This window comes from Mytilus trossulus, unplaced genomic scaffold, assembly GCF_036588685.1.
Source record: "Mytilus trossulus isolate FHL-02 unplaced genomic scaffold, PNRI_Mtr1.1.1.hap1 h1tg000261l__unscaffolded, whole genome shotgun sequence".
Classification (NCBI taxonomy): Eukaryota; Metazoa; Mollusca; class Bivalvia; order Mytilida; family Mytilidae; genus Mytilus; species Mytilus trossulus.
The window spans coordinates 117499-139212 of NW_026963321.1; the positions used below are offsets into that span (position 1 = coordinate 117499).

At 32.0% G+C, this 21714-nt stretch overlaps 1 protein-coding gene across 1 annotated transcript; it reads left to right on the forward strand.

The window, feature by feature from the left end:
• The first annotated feature begins 1136 nt into the window (after positions 1-1136).
• On the forward strand, positions 1137-19833 carry LOC134701704 (IgGFc-binding protein-like). The gene is made up of 5 exons (XM_063562837.1): positions 1137-1212; positions 9678-9746; positions 13061-14371; positions 17206-17242; positions 19814-19833. Exons 1-5 carry the CDS (start codon positions 1198-1200, stop codon positions 19831-19833), a joined length of 1452 nt encoding a protein of 483 aa, XP_063418907.1. The 5' UTR covers positions 1137-1197.
• The last annotated feature ends 1881 nt before the right edge of the window (positions 19834-21714 follow it).

Sequence of the window (21714 nt, forward strand, 5' to 3'; positions counted from 1 at the left end):
TTCTTATGCATAACCGCATAAACATTATAAAAAAATGAGTACAATATTTATTTTCTAATTATCGTTAGATTGAAGGAATCGTTCATCTATTTTTCTTAGAAAAAAAACATAATAGACATTATAAAAAATTAGTGCGAATATTGATTTTCTAATTTTCATTAGATTGAAGAAATTGTTCACCTCTTTTTCTATAGAAAAAATTTGAAAGTCAACCGACAAGTCATCGATAATCCCTTAATATTATACAACCAAAATGAGATGGTTCATTAGAATATCGTTGGCACTAATAAAAGAATGTAATTTGCAGATGAAAAGATCGAAAAGTTCGTATAACACTCCATTACATTTAGCTACTTACAGATGTATGCCATGGCTATGTGACATTTACTTAGAGTATCTAGCAATTTTAGTTTGACCGATTATAAAAAGCACTCGGTAAATATTGATTGCTATCATTCAAGTAACTTTTGCTTTCTTTCATTCTGTAACTGTGAACATTCTTGGTATGGTGTTTAATACAACTGTGTTTTGTCTTCTATAACAAACATCGCGATATTAAGGTTCCGCTATTTTACCTATGACGACGTTGCTAATGTCATGTCAATTTCGTTAGCAACGCCACGTGCCTGCTTAGTTTCTAGCAATAATTTTTCATCTCAAGCGAGTAGCATGTTATTAAAAATTATCACAAAAAAAGATCAAAAAAGAAATGCACAAAATAGCGATAATTGTATTTATCATCGTTTTTTCTTTCTTTCTATAAATGGCAAATAGCTGTCTTATTGGCAATCATTCAAGTGGTCTATTGCAAAACTACATTTTATTTTTAAAGCAATGCCAGTTTCTGTGACAAAAGTTAATGATATTCGTCGAATTTAGATTTAAATATAAAAAAAAACAATGAATGCATTTTTCATGCAGCCAACGCTGAAAATGTTATCAGAAACTATCAGCACGATTAATTTGTTCAAACATTTGATTGACTGTTTTTCCATTAAGATATGATGCAATCACCATTATGATCACAGCCAAAGGTAAATTCCCGTTTACTATAAATTTTTAGATACTGTGTTGATTAGTTAGATAGAAAAGGCAAACACGATTTGAAATCCAATATTCAATCATTAATAATGAGCCATGAATTCAATTGCTTTAAAATAAAATACAAATATTAATATTAACATTTGAGGATTTAATATGATTTTCAAAATGGTAAGTTCCTTTCTTTTTACCTTGTATATTTGATATGAAATTTGTTTCTACACGGTTGTGTAAGGAAATGAGACAAATTTTCTAAAACTCGTAGGGTTGAAGTACAAATTGCCATTTTGAATTCTTACCAGAAGATGAAATAGAAGAAAACATTTTTTTCTTTCAAGTTTTTGATTTTGTCGGTGATTAACACTGTTTAAAACAACAAAGGCAACATAAGTAAGCTCCTTTTTATAAAACTCATATTGTATCGTTTCGCTGAGCTAAAAATTATAAAAATTGTAACCACAAAACCAAAATGATAAAAATGAAAGTATAACTTGGAATCTTTTTTTTTATTAGGGATTTGTATAGTTAGTCTAACTATGCAAATCCTTCTTTTTATCAAAATAAAAAAAATATAATATTAAAGTTCACTCTTGAACATTGTATGAAAGTTATAACTTAAGTTCAAGAAAAAACAAAACAAATAATAAAAATGATAAATCAATAAATTGTTTTATGCCTCATAACTATTAGCCAATTGTTGAGTACATACACATAAAGTATCAGTTCATATACAAGATATCATTTTCTATTTTATTTAAAAAGTAAAATCACAAAAATACTGAACTCAGAGGAAAATCAATTTGGAAAGTTCATAATCACATGGCAAAATCAAAAAACAAAACGCATCAAGAACGAATGGACAAGAACTGTCATATTCCTGACTTGGTACAGGCATTTTCAAATGTAGAAAATGGTGGATTAAACCTGGTTCTATAGCGCTAACCCTCTCACTTTAATAACAGTCTCATCAAATTCCGTTACATTTACATGATGCGTTAAATAAACAGTCACAATCAATAAAATAGTCAAAATATGGGAACATCAGTCATCATCGTATAACAATTTAACAGGACACAACAACATCTACTATCTTTTACTAATTTTGTTAATTTGCCCTTTTTAAAAAAAGGACGTGTGCCCAGCGGAAAATCAAGACTCGTGGTGAACCAAGATGCTCCGAAAGAGTAAGCAAATCTTGCTCCACATGTGGCATCCGTCGTGTTGCTCATAATAGTACAACCCTGGTGATAAGTCTTATTCAGTAGGTCAAGTTCTTAAAAAAGTAGTTATAAAAATTGGAACATTTCCGTAATAATCTGTCAAATATAAATGTTTTCATTTTGGTTCATTATCAAAAGAATGCTTTTTTCCAATTTGTCTTATTTTTCGTTGAATTTATTTAATTTTTCGCCTTTTTAATTTTTTTCCGATCCATGGGTTGTATTTCAATATTTTCCTGATTCAACTGCATCTTATATTTAATGATAACTAGCTGTTGGTTGCTTGAAGTTCAGTGGAAAATATGTCAAACATCTACAGGATGATAAACATGATGAAGGACACAGCTATGTGCTTTTTCCATTTATCAAAACTTTTTGTATTCTATCGTTTTATCACTACAAATATCTATAGTTTTAACCTAAATTTCTTATAATTACAATGCGGTTGATTCTATTCTGTGCTCTAGATGTGATGTTATGCTCATTGCAACTGTTAGCATTTTTAATTTCCTCATCTTTTCAGTGTTTTTTTTTTTTAATTATTTTAAATTCTAAATTCATGTAAAAGACGGCTACAATTCATACGTCAAGTGTATAGAATTTGACATGTTTTATGTTCTCGATTTTTTTTTTAATATGAAACCTGAAGTTATCTGTATTCCTTTTCACTCCAACTTTTGAACACTGATGTTATGTGACCAATCACCCGATTTTACAACATAATGAATGTTATTTATTATATATTTTTTTAATTAAAAAAGTATGTTTAATTATCGCAGTATGATTTCTTGAAATTGACGAACAAATCTTACTTAATCTAAAATAATTTCTGTGTCATTCGGTCTCTAGTGAAGAGTTGTCTCCTTGGCAATCATATCACATCGTCTTTCTTATATTAAAAAATCAGCAATAACTTAATTTGATTAAAAGTAACGTTAAATAAATGATAAACTACATACTGGAACCATTAGAAATGAAAGCTAGTAGATAAACAGTACAGAACAAAGTAAATTCACAAAAATACTCCGAGAAAAATTCAAACGAAAAGTCCCTTATCAAATAGTAAAATCAAAAACTCAAGCACATCAAACGAATGGATAACAAATGTCATATTCCTGACTTGGTACAGACATTTTCTTATGTAGAAATGGTAGATAAAACTAGGGTTTAAAGCCAGCTAAACCTCTCACTTGTATGACATTTGCTTGATATAAGTAATCATAAAAGTAAGACTTTCAACAAGTACCTGGTATGTCTATATGATATTTATCAAGTACCTAGTACGAGTACAGAATATTCAATAGGTACCTATCATGACTATAGAATATTTATCAAGTACCTGGTATGAATATAGGGTATTCATCAAGTCCCTGGTATGACTATAGGATATTCATCAAGTACATGTACCTAGTATGACTAAATGATATTAATCAAGTACCTAGTTTGACTATGGGATATTTATCAAGTACATGGTATGTCTATAGACAATAACCGTATAAAACCAAGGAGTAAACAAGGACTAATAAAACCAAAGGACATTTACATCAAAAGTTATAAATAATAATTAAGAAACAACACGAACCTCACAAAAAACTGGGAGGTTTAAATCAGGTGCTCTGGAAGGGGAAGCATTTCCTGCACTGTATAAGTCACCCGTCGTGTTATTTCTTTGTTCAGTTCGGTAATGATGGAAGGTTATTATGACTGATTTCTGACACACTTTTGTCATAATGGCCAATCAGCTCATGATGGCGACCGTAAAATTTCTTGAGTGATGACCTTAATTTGATTGATTCATAGCCCAGTCTTAGCCACTTTTGAGAAAGCAGTATTCCTCGTTCAACAAAATCAAGAGTAACTTATACTCCATATGCCGGTGCCGCTGGGATGTTGCTATTCAGAAATAGAAAGTTGACTATAAGAAAATTTAAATCATCGCGTTTGTCGTTAATATTGGTATTCAACCTGTCATCAGTAGACATTTCGAGAAAAATAGGATATTCATCAATTACCTGGTACTATAGGAATAGCAAGAACTACCTGGTTAGACGATAGGATATTCAACAAGTACCTGGTATGATTTTTTGTTGACATTCAAGAAGTACCTGATATTCCTACAAAACATACAATGAGTACCTACTATAGAAATAGAATATTCATCAATGACCTATAATGATAGGAATGTCTTTCGTTGAAATGTTAAGAGATGTCATCATACTATAATAAAGTTGATGAAGATGATATAAAAAATACTGCATCCAAAAAAAATCAAAACTTTTCACAAATTAGGACGTTAAACATTTATCCAAGTACTGAGTACTCGTGAGTATCAGGTTCGAGTACTCATGTATTCAACTTCAGATCTTTCGACATCCCTCGAATCCTACTATCTATGTAGACATCCCCGTTATTCTGACACACCATTATAACGCCCTATATCTTTATTCAAGTCAGATATATAAAAGCAAGGGTAAATAGTTGTGTCATATGAATGCCAACTTGAAGAGTGTAATCAATGTTCCAGAAAAAAGAACCAACATTTTAATAATCGAAAACTAGAAACAGAGCAGCTCGTGAGTCGTTTTGAATTAGCATGGCATGTTTAACACTTGATTTTCCATTATTTGAACAACGCAAAGTCCGTAACTTGTTTCTTGGAACCCAAACAGGCCTTTAAAAACCTTAAAACCCAACCATAAAAATGGGATGCAAAATATTATAAGATCTGACAAAAATATGACTGACAGTGTTGTAGAAAATACAACATGGAATATGGGAATATAACATTTTTATCTGTCAACATGCATGCTCTTGTCGAATTAAACTTTGCCGTATTGAATGCTAATCAATATCAATATAAACAATTTCTGAACATGAATTGCTAAAATGTGAGAATGACGCTTAAATAGTAAATAACGTCCATGTCTTCTTAAAGTGTAATATGAGAGACGTGGTGTAGTGGTTAGGGCATCAGACTACTAATACAAAGGTTCTTGGTTCGATTCCCGTTTCGGGATGAAAATTTCCGGAACTGAATATTCGTCTCTCCCTCGACACCATTTGCGAGTATGGTCTTATGGAAACGATGATAGTCCGTCGAAAGGGGACGATAAATGGCTGACCCGTGTTAAGAGAGAGACATATCTCTTGCACGTTAAAGACACCCTTGTAAATTTCGAAAAAAGAGCAGGCTAATGCCGCTACAAGACAGCACTCGCACCCGCAAAGTGGAAAGGAATTAATTAAAGTTGCAAAACTTGTTTCACAATCCACTATAAATAGATATGTTTAAACTAAACTTTGGCACTCACACCACATCTTCCTATATCTATGATATATCAAAGTTTTGATACTTAGAAAAAAATAAAATTTTAAGATTTTCAAAGTCTAAATTTCACAATTTTATAAAGTCAAAACTTTGAAAAGTTAACAGTTTAATGCCAATCTTATTTTTTATTATAGTCCTATGTTTTTCTCATTGTTAGTAGCCATCGTTCCACATCTTTTTTTCTGTATATTGATATGAAAATATGAAGAAATTCCATGTCACTGTACTACTAGTTTTACCTTGTCATGTTTGTGTTTTTGGTAGGAGAAACTTCAGGTGGTTTATAGCTTGTATGTTTGAATAGTCCTGACTTCAGGTTAGGGAAATCGTTTTAAAAATGATTGAATGTAATGATTATAATTGAAGGATCGAAATTTCGTGTTTCATTTCATTAATATGAGAAAACAATACCTACAATTTTTTTGGTCACAATGACGGTTTTATTTTACACCAATCATAGATTGAACTTAAAAAAAAAATACCAAATCGGCATCAGACGAGTATAATTTTGAAGTAAATCATAGTTTGCATATTTAATCAAGGAAAATAACGACTTCACACAGGTCATTCGTTTATGCCTTGAAGAATATTTCATCGAAACATTGCAACGTCCGGGTTAATTCTTCGGAAGAACGACCTATCTTTCTGAAAGAAAATAACTCCATATAGGTATATAAATATTCACATGTACTGTTTGTGTATGAATTTGGTTGTCATAGGGTTACTAGACAAGAGTCATTAATATATATCATACACGGTTAGAGGATAGACTAAACTAATTAAATTTTAACATGAGCAGAACAATGATAGTTTCTTGTAACTCCTCCTCTACCAGGTAGACAATTTATGATCTACGCAGCAACTAATTTAATTTGCCCAAAAAAGACAAAAATAAAAAAATATTTCCTAAAATTCTTAACTTGTCTTGTAAATTTTTATTGAATTTTCGTCTGTGATGAATTTAATTCATTCTGTATCCATACTAAATGTATTACGTACGACACGTTCTTTTGAAGTGTGACACGGGATCAATACGTTAATGTATTTAGTAGCTATAAAGCAGTACGTCTTTTAAAGAAAAAACAATATTGCTTGTTTTAGTTTTAATTTACTTTAATGGGGGCAAACACAGTGAATATGGATCTTTGTTTACATGAAAGCTTATAATAAGTGCTTACTCATTATTATCACGTTTGTAACAGAAATACTATTAGAAGTTTTATTACAGCATACAATACGATTTATGTAATGGCGCGGTTGCTTTCGCTCTTTCAAGCCTAGCTATCAGTCAGGATTTTTCTTCGTCTAAGTTATCTCCCCATTACGCAAACTAATATTTTTAATCTCAAAAAAGGAAGCCATTGTAGGGCTGATGAGGAATTTCCGTAGACAAAATACAAAAATAAAATTATTTACATTATGCAAATTTGATATCCATTTTGAAAGTCAGTCGTCACGGATATTCAACTGTAGATAATATTCGTCTTCAATTATTTTTTTTTACACACAACCCGAATCTCCATACTATAATTTAACCAGTAAAAACACAAGATGCAAAACATCCTAAATCCTGCATCTAGATGAACCGTCTTACTATACGAAAATAGAAACAGATGTAAACAGTTCAAATATCTCAACTTGACCATCAATACCTTCAGAGATCTGTAATACGCTTTATTCCGATCGTTATCTTTCAAAGTGTTTGTTTTAGGTGTCATACCACCAATTACTCCCACAAATTTAGAACGTATGTGAAAGTAGGCCTACTCGGACAAAAAATAGTGCATTTGATGTCATTGTTTACTTAAACTAACCAACAAATTGGCAGAAATGAAACTTTTGGTGAAAGAGAAATATGTTAAGACCATTTTGAGTTAAAATTTACTTGTTTATGAGTTTGCATTCAAAATTGAGGATTAATGCACTCCATAGTATACTAATTTAAGATTTCCAGAAAACCAGGGGTTATTTTTAGCGGTACCTCTATTCGGAAGACCTTTTCTTTTTTATATGATTTTAAACACCTGTTGAAAATTGGCATGTAGAAAGCTGATACAAGTGCGATTCAGGATATACCTGGTTTCTATGAAGTTAAACTTAAGGTAAAATATTTAGAAAGCTATGAAAATTGTAAAATTTGGTTGAACAGATAGGGACTTTTAATTGGTGGTATGACACCTTTAAGAAAAATGCGGTGAAACATCAAAATCAGAAAATAATTGGTTTTTTTTTGTCTCAACTGATCATTTGAGATAATAGTAGCCACATTTCAATCTTTTTGGGGGCAAAATGTCACATATTGCAAATTTAGAGCCTAAAACTTGAGTTTGTGCTATTTTTAGCTTTTCCCAACCTGACAATATGCTTTTATATAAAAAATGTCCTAAATTATGTTATAAATGCACAGAAAGTCATTCTGTGGTGTTGAACATTGAAACATAGGTTGTTTACTACTCCCAAACAATTTTTTTTCATGCAGATTTAATGAAATTATTTGATTTTTACCCCTTATATCATTGCGTCATACTATGTACTTGGCAGATAGCATAGCCTAATGTAAACACTGCAGAAACTCACAAAAGAACCATTTTTTATTCCAAATGAAATTTTTATATCTTAAACTTGATTATCTGATGTAAATAAACACAGTTAAATGGCCATGACTGCACTTTTGATCAATTTGTAGTACTTTACTGACACCAGATGAAAAAAAGGGGGGTCAATATTCCTAGATACTTCAATACCTTGGATTTTTTACTCAATTCATTGCAAAAATTGTGGAAAGTCTTTAAAGAAGTAGTACAAACATGGAAAAATCAGCAAAAACTGATCTTGATATTGAAAGTTTATGTTCCTGTAGCCCAAAATGAAATTTTCAACTATTTTCTATCAAAGTCATACATTACAGTCAGTTTAAATTGAGCTGTGAAATTTTTAATATAAGTCACATAATGCTCAGATAGGCTGTTCTTAACTACAAATTGACTAAGGATTAAGAATAAAGCAAAATAAAAGATTTCTAATCAACTTTTTGTCTCTTTAGGTGTCATACCACCAATTACTCCCACAAATTTAGAACGTATGTGAAAGTAGGCCTACTCGGACAAAAAATAGTGCATTTGATGTCATTGTTTACTTAAACTAACCAACAAATTGGCAGAAATGAAACTTTTGGTGAAAGAGAAATATGTTAAGACCATTTTGAGTTAAAATTTACTTGTTTATGAGTTTGCATTCAAAATTGAGGATTAATGCACTCCATAGTATACTAATTTAAGATTTCCAGAAAACCAGGGGTTATTTTTAGCGGTACCTCTATTCGGAAGACCTTTTCTTTTTTATATGATTTTAAACACCTGTTGAAAATTGGCATGTAGAAAGCTGATACAAGTGCGATTCAGGATATACCTGGTTTCTATGAAGTTAAACTTAAGGTAAAATATTTAGAAAGCTATGAAAATTGTAAAATTTGGTTGAACAGATAGGGACTTTTAATTGGTGGTATGACACCTTTAGTTGAGGTTTTTTGAAGTCATTTATGCGTGTGTTTGGTATAAAATTTTGGTCAGTACGGTGAGCTGAGGGATGAACATTAAAAAGGGGATAACTTTCTTATGACTGGTGCGTTAACTGTTAAATGTTAAAAGTAATATACCGGTATGGCTCTATGCAGTGTTTGACTATGAAAATAAGCATAAAAACAGGTGTTTGAAAAAGTCAAAAGTTAGCCAATTAAACGCTACAGTGATGAATGCAATCAGCGTATAGAAAGAGTAATTCTGTTTGGAAATATTTTGGGTCAAGCGCAAATTTGTTTTTTAATATCAACTGGAATATCAGCCTGTATTGGAAATGAATGATAAATATAGTGTTACTTTCGGATCTCGTCAGATTTGGTCAATTCTATAATCATGCGAGCTACAACTGCATATACGCCCTTGCTTTGGAGTGTTAACAAAAATTGGAATATTTTATAAACATAAAACTGAATTTGATTATACATTTTCAAAGTTTACATATTGTCTTTCTGGTTATTTTATCCTTGGTGTAAAAACTTGCAAATCTGTAAAATTACATTATCATTCCAGGATATGCACTATGCAGTGTGCCTGTTGATATGTGTACCATGTAGTCTTCGCGCGGAATATTTGTATGAGGTGAGTCATTATATCTAGAGTTTTTTTAGCTCACCTGGCCGTCGTCGTTAACTTTTACAAAAATCTTCTCCTCTAAAACTACTGGGCCAAATTAAACCAAACTTTGCCACAATCATCCTGGATGTATCTAGTTTAAAAATTGTATTGTTTTACCCGGCCAACCAACCAAGATGGCCGCCATGGCTACAAATAGAACATAGGGGTAAAATGCAGTTTTTGGCTTATAACTCAAAAACCAAAGCATTTAGAGCAATTCTGACGAGGTAAATTGTTTTCCAGGTCAACATCTATCTACCCTAAAATTTTCAGATTAATCAGACAACCCATTGTTGGGTTGCTGCCCCTAAATTGGTAATTTTAAGGAAATTTTACTGTTTTTGGTTGTTGTCTTGAATATTATTATAGATGGAGATAAACTGTAAACAGCAATGATGTTCAGCAAAGTAATATTCACAAATAAGTCAACATGATCAAAATGGTCAGTTGATCCCTTTAGGAGTAATTGCCCTTTATAGTCAATTTTTAACCACTTTTCGTAAATCTTAGTTAACTTTTACAAAAATCTTCTTCTCTGAAACTACTGAGCCAAATTTTACCAAACATATCCAGGATCAGTATTAGGCTATCTAGTTTAAAAAATATGTTTTGTGACCGGGCAAACCAACCAAGATGGCCGCTACGGCTAAGAATAGAATAGAACATAGCGGTAACATGCAGTTTTTTGGCTTATAACTCAAAAACCAAAGGGGTAAAATTGTTTATCTGGTCAAGATCTATCTGCCCTGAAATTTTTAGATGAATCGGACAACTTGTTGTTACATTTGTAGGTTGCTGCCCCTAAATTGGTAATTTTGAGGAAATTTTGCTGTTTTGGGTTATTATCTTAAATATTATTATAGATAGAGATAAACTGTAAACAGCAATAATGTACAGCAATTTAAGACTAAAGAATAAGTCAAAATTACCAAAATGGTCAATTGACCCTCTAAGAAGTTATTGTCCTTTATAATAAATTTTTAACAATTTTCATAAAATTTGTAAATTTTTACTAACATTTTCCACTGAAACTACACGGACAAGTTCATTTTAGATAGAGTTATTGTAAGCAGCAAGGATGTTCAGTAAAGTAATTTTTTTTTTAATTAAAGACGAATATCCGTGACGACAGACTTTCAAAGTGGATTTCAGAAATGCATAATGCAAATAATTTCATTTTTGTGTATTTTATCTATGGAAATTCCTCATTAGTCCTACAACGGCTTCCTTTTTTAGATTAAAAATATTTGTTGGCGAAATGGGGAGATAACTTGGACAAAGTAAAATCCTGACTGATAACTGGGCTTGAAAAAGCGAAAGCAACCGCGCCATTGTATGCTGTAATAAAACTTCTAATAGTATTTCTGTTACAAACGTGATAATAATGAGAAAGCACTTATTATAAGCTTTCATGTAAAGAAAGATCCATATTCGCCGTGTTTGCCTCCATTAAAGTAAATTAAAACTAAAACAAGCAATATTGGTTTTTTTTTAAAGAAGTACTGCTTTATACATGTAGGTACAAAATACATTAACGTATTGATCCCGTGTCACACTTCAATAGAATGTGTCGTACGTAATGCATTTAGCATGGATACAACATGAATTAAATTCATCACAGACAAAAAATCAATAAACATTTACGAGTCAAGTTGATAATTTTAGAAAAAAATGTTTCATTTTTGTCTCTTTCGTTAGGCAAATTATATAAGGTGCTGCGTAGATCATAAATCGTCTACCTGGTAGAGGAGAAGTTATGAGTAACTATCATGGTGCTGCTCATGTTAAAATTTAATTAGTTTAGTCAATCATCTTACTGTGTATGATATATCAATGACTCTTGTCTAGTAACCCTATGACAGTACCAAATTCATACACAAACAGTAAGTGAATATTTATATACCTATATGGAGTTATTTTCTTTCCGACCGATAGGTCGTTCTTTCGAAGAACCAACCCGGACATTGCAATGTTTCAAAGAAACATGCTCCAAGGCATAACATAATGACCTGAAGTGGTCAACTGACCATTTTGGTCCTGTTGACTTATTTGTAAATCTTACTTTGCTGAACATTTTTGCTGTTTACAGCTTATCTGTATCCATAATTATATTCAAGATAATATCCAAAAACAGAAAAATTCCCTTAAAATTACCAATTCAGGGGCAGCAACCCAACAACGGGTTGTCCCCTTCATCTTAAAATTTCAGGGCAGATAAATCTTGACCAGATAAACAATTTTACCCCTTGTCAGATTTGCTCTAAATGCTTTGTTTTTTTAGTAATAACCAAAAACTGCATTTAACCTCCATGTTCTATTTTTAGCCGTGGCGGCCATCATGGTTTGATGCTGGGTCACCGGACACATTTTTTAAACTTAATACCCCAAAAGAGATTGTGGCCAAGTTTGGATTAATTTGGCCTGGTAGTTTCAGAGGAGAAGATTTTTGTAAAAGATCAATGAGATTTACGAAAAATGGTTAAAAATTGACTATAAAGGGCAATAACTCCTAAAGGGGTCAACTGACCATTTTGGTCTAAACATCTCTAACACAAATTGGACCTTTTGAATAAGACTGATAACGAATTTAATACTTTATTTTCACGTCGGCTACCATATGTAGAACATGATCTGCTTTTAACTTCCGAAGTATATTTTTATTTCTGACAAATTGAATGTACATTCTAAAATATTGGTTTTATCCTGCAATTAACTCCTGACAATTTAAGTTTTTCTAGTTGTTTAATCCTTTCCAGTGCTACAGTGAAAATTTCAAACTACATTTCATTGCATATAAGAAAGAAACCATCACCGGAATAAACAACCCAATTTTTACACTGTTATTTACTGGTTACCTGCTTTGGTTACTTTGTAACATTAACGTTCCAAAATATTTTATAAGACCATCAAATATAAAAAGAATGATGCTTTCAGACACCAAGCATACATGTTTATGACTCCGAAATATTTAAGTGCATTGAAATGCAGGTTTAATTTTCTAAAACCGTCAAATTCAAGGGAACATTTTTTAGGCCTACTTTCATATACAACCGGATGTGACGTACCATGATTTGGTGGTATTACACCTTAAACTATTCTGAATAGTGCATGTAAACCGAATCTGACTTTTCAGTGTTTATGGAATAGTATCTTCTTACATAGTTTTTTCAGAGATTTAGAATGTAAGTTTTGATAACCTTAATAAAAAGTTGTCCAGTAGATTCTGCATCTTGAAAGTGATAAAATGCTTTATAAATTATATTCTGCTTGCATTTCAGTATTCGATGACAGCCGCTGGCAAAGAATTTGTAATAGCCTTTCTTAAAAACTCTGTGAATAGCTATAAACCCTATCTAAAAATATTAACACCTTTTGTGGAAGACGTGGAACTGCAAATTTCCACACCTGCATGGAATTCGGTGGATTCTTTTCATTTGACCTACACAGTGAATAAATCTTATCCTCTAGAAGTCAAACTACCTTTTAGACTCCGTGTACAAACCAGTACAGTGGACAACAGAATCGTATATGTAAAATCATCAAAGCCAATTTTTGTTTTTGCGGCAGATTTTCAAAGAGACACTGGGTCTTATTTTCTTCTGTATCCTGTAAAGACATTCGGAACTGAATACATTGTTGGGGCTTTTGGAAATGCTAACTCCAGGAACTCAGAGCTGAAGTCATTGCTAGGTTGTCTCGCAATACATACTGATACAGAAATTCGGATTACTCCTCCTGTCAATCAACCTCTCACATTCAATAAACGCACATACAAACATGATGAAGAAATTGTCGTCACTGTAAATAGATTCCAGCTAGCACAGATCATGGGAATAGATGTGACTGGTTCCTTTGTTAGAAGCAACAAACCTATTGCTGTGATAAGTGGTCATGAACACGTAATGGTACATGGAAATAGTGAGATCGTTTCCGGTCATGATATGCTAATGGCACAGATGCCTCCAGTAGCTACCTTGTCCAATGTATATCCTGTGGCTTCTACTAGTAACAATGATGAGGAATTGATCAGAGTATTTGCTGTACATGACAATACAGCATTTTCTATTCATAGTCCTGGATCGGTGATTTCTCAATTTATTAAGGACAGGACATCTTATTTCGAATTCTATATCGCAAAAAATGAGGGAGCGACCGTAGTTGCTGACAATCCTGTTCAAGTCATACAGATTAGTACAAGTGGCGATCGTTTCACTGGCGATCCACGAATGATCGTGACACTGTCATTAGATAGCTATGTTACAGAATATATGTTTGTTACTACTGTAGATGCAGCTTTTCCAAATGCCATATATACTCATACTGTAATCATTATAGTATCTGAATCCGCAAAAGGAAAACTGTATTTGGATGGTAAAAGTATAATTAATATTCCCCATGAAGGAACCCCATCGTCATGTGGTTATGCAAACCTAGAAGCTATCAGAATAAATGTTGACGATGGATACCATACTTTAGGCTGTCACTTAGAAGACAATGAGTATTGCACTGTCTATCTGAATGGATATTTCAAAAACTCTCAATACGGGACAGCAATTAACAGGCATTTAGGTGTAGTCGGCAGTTCAAAGGTAATATATTTCATTTATATATATATATATATAAAATGACTGAAATTTTTTAATTATATTAGTTTTGATTACAGTTGGCAAGGATGTGTAAGTACGCAGCCACGTTCTATTACTTAACCTTAGTAAAAATTTATTACTCAATTTTCTTATCATCAAATTACTATATTTTGGGATGTTTAAATACGCAGTCTCTGATGCTACTGCCCTACCGTTGTCATATTTTAAATATCATACCAGTTAAGATCGGTCAGGACTGTTTATTGGGACTGTATTTTCACGCAGTTGTTTAACATCGCAACTGTCAACACCTTTGGGAATTGAGAGTTGTGCCAGGTCACATCGTAAATAACTTTTTTATTTTTGGCATATTTTTGTAATATTTGCGGTGTGTTTGGAAATTTTAAAATTGTTCCAGCGTTCGCTTAAATTGTATAAATCAAGATTTTGATAGAGTCTTAATTTGAATTGACATGATACATTTTTCATCGTGCAATTACCGCAGAAGGATATCTGTTATCCGAAATATCTAACATATTGTTCGTTTTTTTGTTTTTTTTTGTGATGTTGTATTCTTTTAGACTTGTTATATATATATATATATATAATGAGGGTACTTTTTTGGCCTTCCAAATACCGTTTCGATCCCTAACATCACTGAAGAGACATTTATTGTCGAAATCCGGATATGGTGTACTAAAAAAATATTGACACCGAATGTTTGTGGCACAACATCCTGTCCACAAGTTAACAAAAATTTTTTTATGTGACGTTTTTAAATTTATATTAAGATCCATTTTGTTACAACTTGTGATCAATTTTATTTGGCAATCGCCAATGGCAGTCAGCAGGGTTAAAGAACATCAGTTGTTCGACCTGTAAGTCAAATGCGTTTTGTTTAAATTTACTTTTTCACTCTTTTGGTCTTTTGGAAAATGTTGTTTGTGCTGTTTTTAGACCCTTCTACAACGAAATTTGTTTGACATGCACACGTATAAAAATTGCGGTTTTTATCCAACGCAGTCATAGGTTTGAAAGTAGTTTTCAATTTAGACTCGTTTATATTTTTTTGTTTGGGCATGTATCATATTTTCCCTCAGGTTTATATGATCCGTTCATCCTATATATTGACTCTTAAAATTCAAGAGTTAATCTAAAAATGAGGGTACTTTTTTGGCCTTCCAAATACCGTTTCGATCCCTAACATCACTGAAGAGACATTTATTGTCGAAATCCGGATATGGTGTACTAAAGAAATATTGACACCGAATGTGTGTGGCACAACATCCTGTCCACAAGTTAACAATTTTTTTTTTCTTTCTGTGACGTATTAAATTTATATTAAGATCCATTTTGTTACAACTTGTGATCAATTTTATTTGGCAATCGCCAATTGCAGTCAGCAGGGTTAAAGAACATCAGTTGTTCGACCTGTTAGTCAAATGCGTTTTGTTTAAATTTACTTTTTCACTCTTTTGGTCTTTTGGAAAATGTTGTTTGTGCTGTTTTTAGACCCTTCTACAACGAAATTTGTTTGACATGCACACGTATAAAAATTGCGGTTTTTATCCAACGCAGTCATAGGTTTGAACGTAGTTTTCAATTTAGACTCGCTTATATTTTTTTGTTTGGGCATGTATCATATTTTCCCTCCGGTTTATATGATCCGTTCATCCTATATATTGACTCTTAAAATTCAAGAGTTAATCTAAAAATGAGGGTACTTTCTCTAAAAATGAGGGTACTTTTTTGGCCTTCCAAATACCGTTTCGATCCCTAACATCACTGAAGAGACATTTATTGTCGAAATCCGGATATGGTGTACTAAAGAAATATTGACACCGAATGTTTGTGGCACAACATCCTGTCCACAAGTTAACAAAATTTTTTTTCTGTGACGTTTTTAAATTTATATTAAGATCCATTTTGTTACAACTTGTGATCAATTTTATTTGGCAATCGCCAATGGCAGTCAGCAGGGTTAAAGAACATCAGTTGTTCGACCTGTTAGTCAAATGCGTTTTGTTTAAATTTACTTTTTCACTCTTTTGGTGTTTTGGAAAATGTTGTTTGTGCTGTTTTTAGACCCGTCTACAACGAAATTTGTTTGACATGCACACGTATAAAAATTGCGGTTTTTATCCAACGCAGTCATAGGTTTGAACGTAGTTTTCAATTTAGACTCGTTTATATATATATATATATATATATATATAAGCCACACTAAGGAAACTAGCTGTACAAAAACACCATGAATATACACTACAAAAACTAAATGGTACAACCAATACAATAAAACATGTAATACCTACATTTTTCATTATCATATCCCTGTATTCAAAATCTTAATTCTCTGTGCATAATAGAAACTCAGTTCAAGTAGCCTCATATCATTTTTCTGCCTTGATGACATCGGTCTATGACAGTTTTTATATTGTGAACAGAGTGTAGTGATCGAAATCAATGAAATTTCATCAACGTCAAAGGATGCGAGACCTAGCGTATCGACAGGATACTCGTCCCGTACTCTGCCATTCCAATCTTCACTGTAAAAATGTCACAATTGGTAAGCAGATAAGGAGACTAATATTGTGTCTTATATATCTTAGATTTCGAAAACATTTTTTTAATTGAGACACAGACGTCATAATCGTATCGGTATACATGATAATACATAATATTATTAAACAAGTTCAATTGTATGACTCGCATAGTATTAAATCGGTGAGTCATCATAGCTAAATGACACATACGTATTATCGGCATTCATTTCTCGCAAAATTTTCTTTGTGTAAGTTTCAGAAAATAATCAAAAATACACTTCTTTTTTTCTACAGAGTTCCTCGTTGCAGGAGATGGGTGGTACTGACACAGGTTAGTTAATACATAGAATATTATTACAGTGCAGTTACAATAACTGTGTACTATGGATTCATTTATTTTCACGGGTATTAATTTTCGTGGATTGAGGAAATCTTTGATTTTCATGGATATTTGATTTCGTGGTTTTCTCAAAGTCTGTATACAACCCGTGGCAAATTTGTGATTCGTTAAACATTTAAATTCGTGGTTTATCTGCATCAACAAAAAACACGTAAATTAGTATAAAACGAATGATAATGAATCCACAGTATATAGGGGCATAACATACATACATTTGTACATGTTGATAAATAGCAAATAAATCGAGTGGAAAATGATAAACATAAGTGTATAAAACATACGCATATTATACATTGATTCTATTTTAATGAATAATTTAACAAAAAACAGAGTGAACAAGTCTATGAGTTACACTGTCTGCTATATTAAACGAGTATATACGTTACACATGGAGTATCAGAAGAAAATCAAGTTCGAACTGATCCTACATGTATATTATATCCACAATTGCAGATGCTATAAATATCAATTTTCTTTCAAAGAAAAAAACATAATAAATACGTAACAAGATAAGCAATGAATTTGCCATAGGTAAGTCGCGTTGAAATGATACATGTATTATAAATCTATTCTAATTGATTGAACGGTTTTAAAAAAACAAATTGAGAAAAATACCAAAGTTGAACCATTCGAGGAACATTTTCGTGATTTCAAATCATTCTCGTGATTATGATGCATGTAATTCTTTTCAAAAGGTCCATAAATTGAATTAGCAAAAAATAAGTTTTGTATTTAAAAGTTTTAAACTTAGCATTTCAACGGGATAAACATCATTATAAACGAGATGGCACGGTTTAATCTAAATGTATACCACGTACATACAAAACTTGATCCTGGTATCTATGATGAGTTTATTTACAACCACTGGGTCGATGCCAATGCTGGTGGAGTTTTAATTCCCCGAGGGTATCACCAGCCCAGTAGTCAGCACTTCTGAGCTGACATGAATTATCATTGATATGGTCATAATTATAAATTAACTGTTTACAAAACTATTGAATTTTTGAAATACAGAGGCTTTTCAACTTTTACATTAGCTGTATTTAGCAAAACTTTCAGGAATTTCGGTCCTCTATGCTCTTCAACTTCGTACTTAATTTGGTCTTTTTAACGTTTTTGGATTCGAGCGTCACTGATGAGTTTTTTGTAGACGAAACGCGTTTCTAGCAGCTTAAATACAAAAATTGATCCTTGTTTCTTTGATAAGTTTACATTTAACAAAATCTGTACTACTCCATACAGAGTAGTTGCATCGATAGAGTAAGCGTCAGTTGACATTTCACATAAATAATCAGGTAGATTTGACACACTTTCTTTTCTTAGAGACATATGCCAAATATCTTAAGATGTAACATAAAAACTTCTGAATTTGATGTATATATAGGTACTTTAATAGACGTGATGCCATGAAAACATATTAACGTTTTATGTCGATTCATAAAACTCACTTTAATTTTATATATATATATGCTCATTTGACAATAAAACTTTGTAGGTCCCATGACGACGGCATTGTTTCGTGTTGCAGCAGTGAATAAGAAACCGTCTACAGCTTCGAAGATTACCTTCTATGTCAGTTCCTTCATTGAATGTCATCTTTTATGTCGCCAATACAACAACTGCGCCTTGGTGACATTTGAAAAAACACAAAATACATGCAAATTGTTCACAATGTATGCCGCAAGTAGTGCACTCGCCGAGGAACCTGGTGTTGTGATTTCCATAATTGTATAAAACGAGAATGAAAATCTCGTAGTAAATATCGTTTGTTTGGAATTGAATACACAGTGACTGTATGGCTTTTTTTTATCTCTTGCACAAAGTGTTCAAAGTTCCAAAAATCGGAAGAGACCAATGAATGGTCTCAAAGTTACAAAAATGATTGAGTTAAGGTAAGGATTTTTTTGTATAATATTGCATGTACTATGAATATGTGGTAATAAACTTTTAATCATTGAACGTGATTTTTTCTTCCTTTGATGTGCATTTATCAATCATTATTGCAATTGGTTAACATTAGTGACAGGGACATCATGCAGATATATTTGGAATAAAAACGTTACCCTATTGCCAATTAATTTCTTCTTCCACTGTGTGTCCATAGTGTCCCAAAATCATCATCGAAAAACCTTTGATCGAGTCTTCTTATTCTGCTCTTTCCGTGAATGGTCATAAAACACTCAAAAATTATTACTGTAAATCGTGAGGTGAATAAAAAAAAAGACTGGATGTACAATCAGTATGCCTTTTCAATCGTATCTTTCATTTGACTATGGACCATCTCTAAAATGTGCTAAACAAACCAGATCTATTTATGATAATATATTACCATTCAACATCCAGTTGCTGAATTTGAACGAATTTCTTTCCATTGCACATCCGAATACCGAATTTGAAATGATGTCATTTAATTGTACATCGGGATACTGAATTTGAACATATGTCTTCCCGTGTACACCCTGTGTCTGAATTTAAACTAATATTATTTTTAATTTTTTACAGTTACTGAATTTGAACTATAATGTATTTCCATTGTACATCCGAATACTGAATGTCTTGATCCAACGTATTTCTATTGTACATCTGAATACTAAATGATTTGATCCAATGTATTTCCATTGTACATCAGGGTACTCACTATTTTATCCAATGCATTTCCATTGTTCATCAGGATACTGAATGATTTGATACAATGTATTTCAATTGTACATCTGAATACTGAATGATTTCATCTAATGTATTTCCATTGTACATCCGAATACTGAATGATTTCATCTAATGTATTTCCACTGAACATCCGAATATTAAATGATTTGATCTAATGTATTTCCGTTTTACATCCGAATACTGAATGATTTGATCCAATGTATTTTCATTGTACATCCGAATACTGAATAATTTCATCCAATGTATTTCCATGGTACATCAGGATACTGAATGATCTGATCCAATGTATTTCCATTGTACATCAGGATACTGAATGATCTGGTCCAATGTATTCCCATTGTACATCAGGATACTGAATGATCTGGTCCAATGTATGTCCATTGTACATCAGGATACTGAATGATCTGGTCCAATGTATTTCCATTGTACATCCGAATACTGAATGATTTTATCCAATGTATTTCCATTGTACATCAGGATACTGAATGATTCGATCCAATGTATTTCCACTGTGAATCCGAATACTGAATGATTTCATCTAATGTATTTTCATTTTACATCCGAATACTGAATGATTTGATCCAATGTATTTTCATTGTACATCCGAATACTGAATGATTTTATCCAATGTATTTCCATTGTACATCAGGATACTGAATGATTCGATCCAATGTATTTCCACGGTGAATCCGAATACTGAATGATTTGATCCAATGTATTTTCATTTTACATCCGAATACTGAATGATTTGATCCAATGTATTTGCATTTTACATCCGAATACTGAATTTTTTTATCCAATGTATTTCCATTGAAATCCTAATACTGAATGATTTGATACAATGTATTTCCATTGTACATCCGAATACTGAATGATTTGATCCAATGTATTTTCATTGTACATCCGAATACTGAATGATTTGATCCAATGTATTTTCATTTTACATCCGAATACTGAATGATTTGATCCAATGTATTTGCATTTTACATCCGAATACTGAATTTTTTTATCCAATGTATTTCCATTGAAATCCTAATACTGAATGATTTGATCCAAAGTATTTCCATTTTACATCCGAATACTGAATGATTTGATCCAATGTATTTTCATTTTACATCCGAATACTGAATGATTTGATCCAATGTATTTTCATTGTACATCCGAATACTGAATGATTTGATCCAATGTATTTGCATTTTACATCCGAATACTGAATTTTTTTATCCAATGTATTTCCATTGAAATCCTAATACTGAATGATTTGATACAATGTATTTCCATTGTACATCCGAATACTGAATGATTTGATCCAATGTATTTCCATTGTTCATCCGTATACTGAATGATTTGATCCAATGTATTTCCATTGTTTTTTCGAATACTGAATTTAAACTAATGTATTTCTATAGTTCATCCTGTTATTAAATTTGAACTAATGTTTTTTTCATTGTACACCCGAAAGCTGTATTTGATTTATATCAAATGTATCTCTATTGTTCATCCGAATTCTGAATGTTAACTCATGACCTTCCATTATACATCACAAGACTGAATGTTAACTTATGTCCTTCCATTATACATCAGAATACTGAATGTTAAATTATGCATTTTCATTGCACATCAGGATACTGAATTGGAACTAATGTATTTCCATTGTACATCCGAATACTGAATGATTTGATCCAATGTATTTCCATTGTTCATTCGAATACTGAATGATTTTATCCAATGTATTT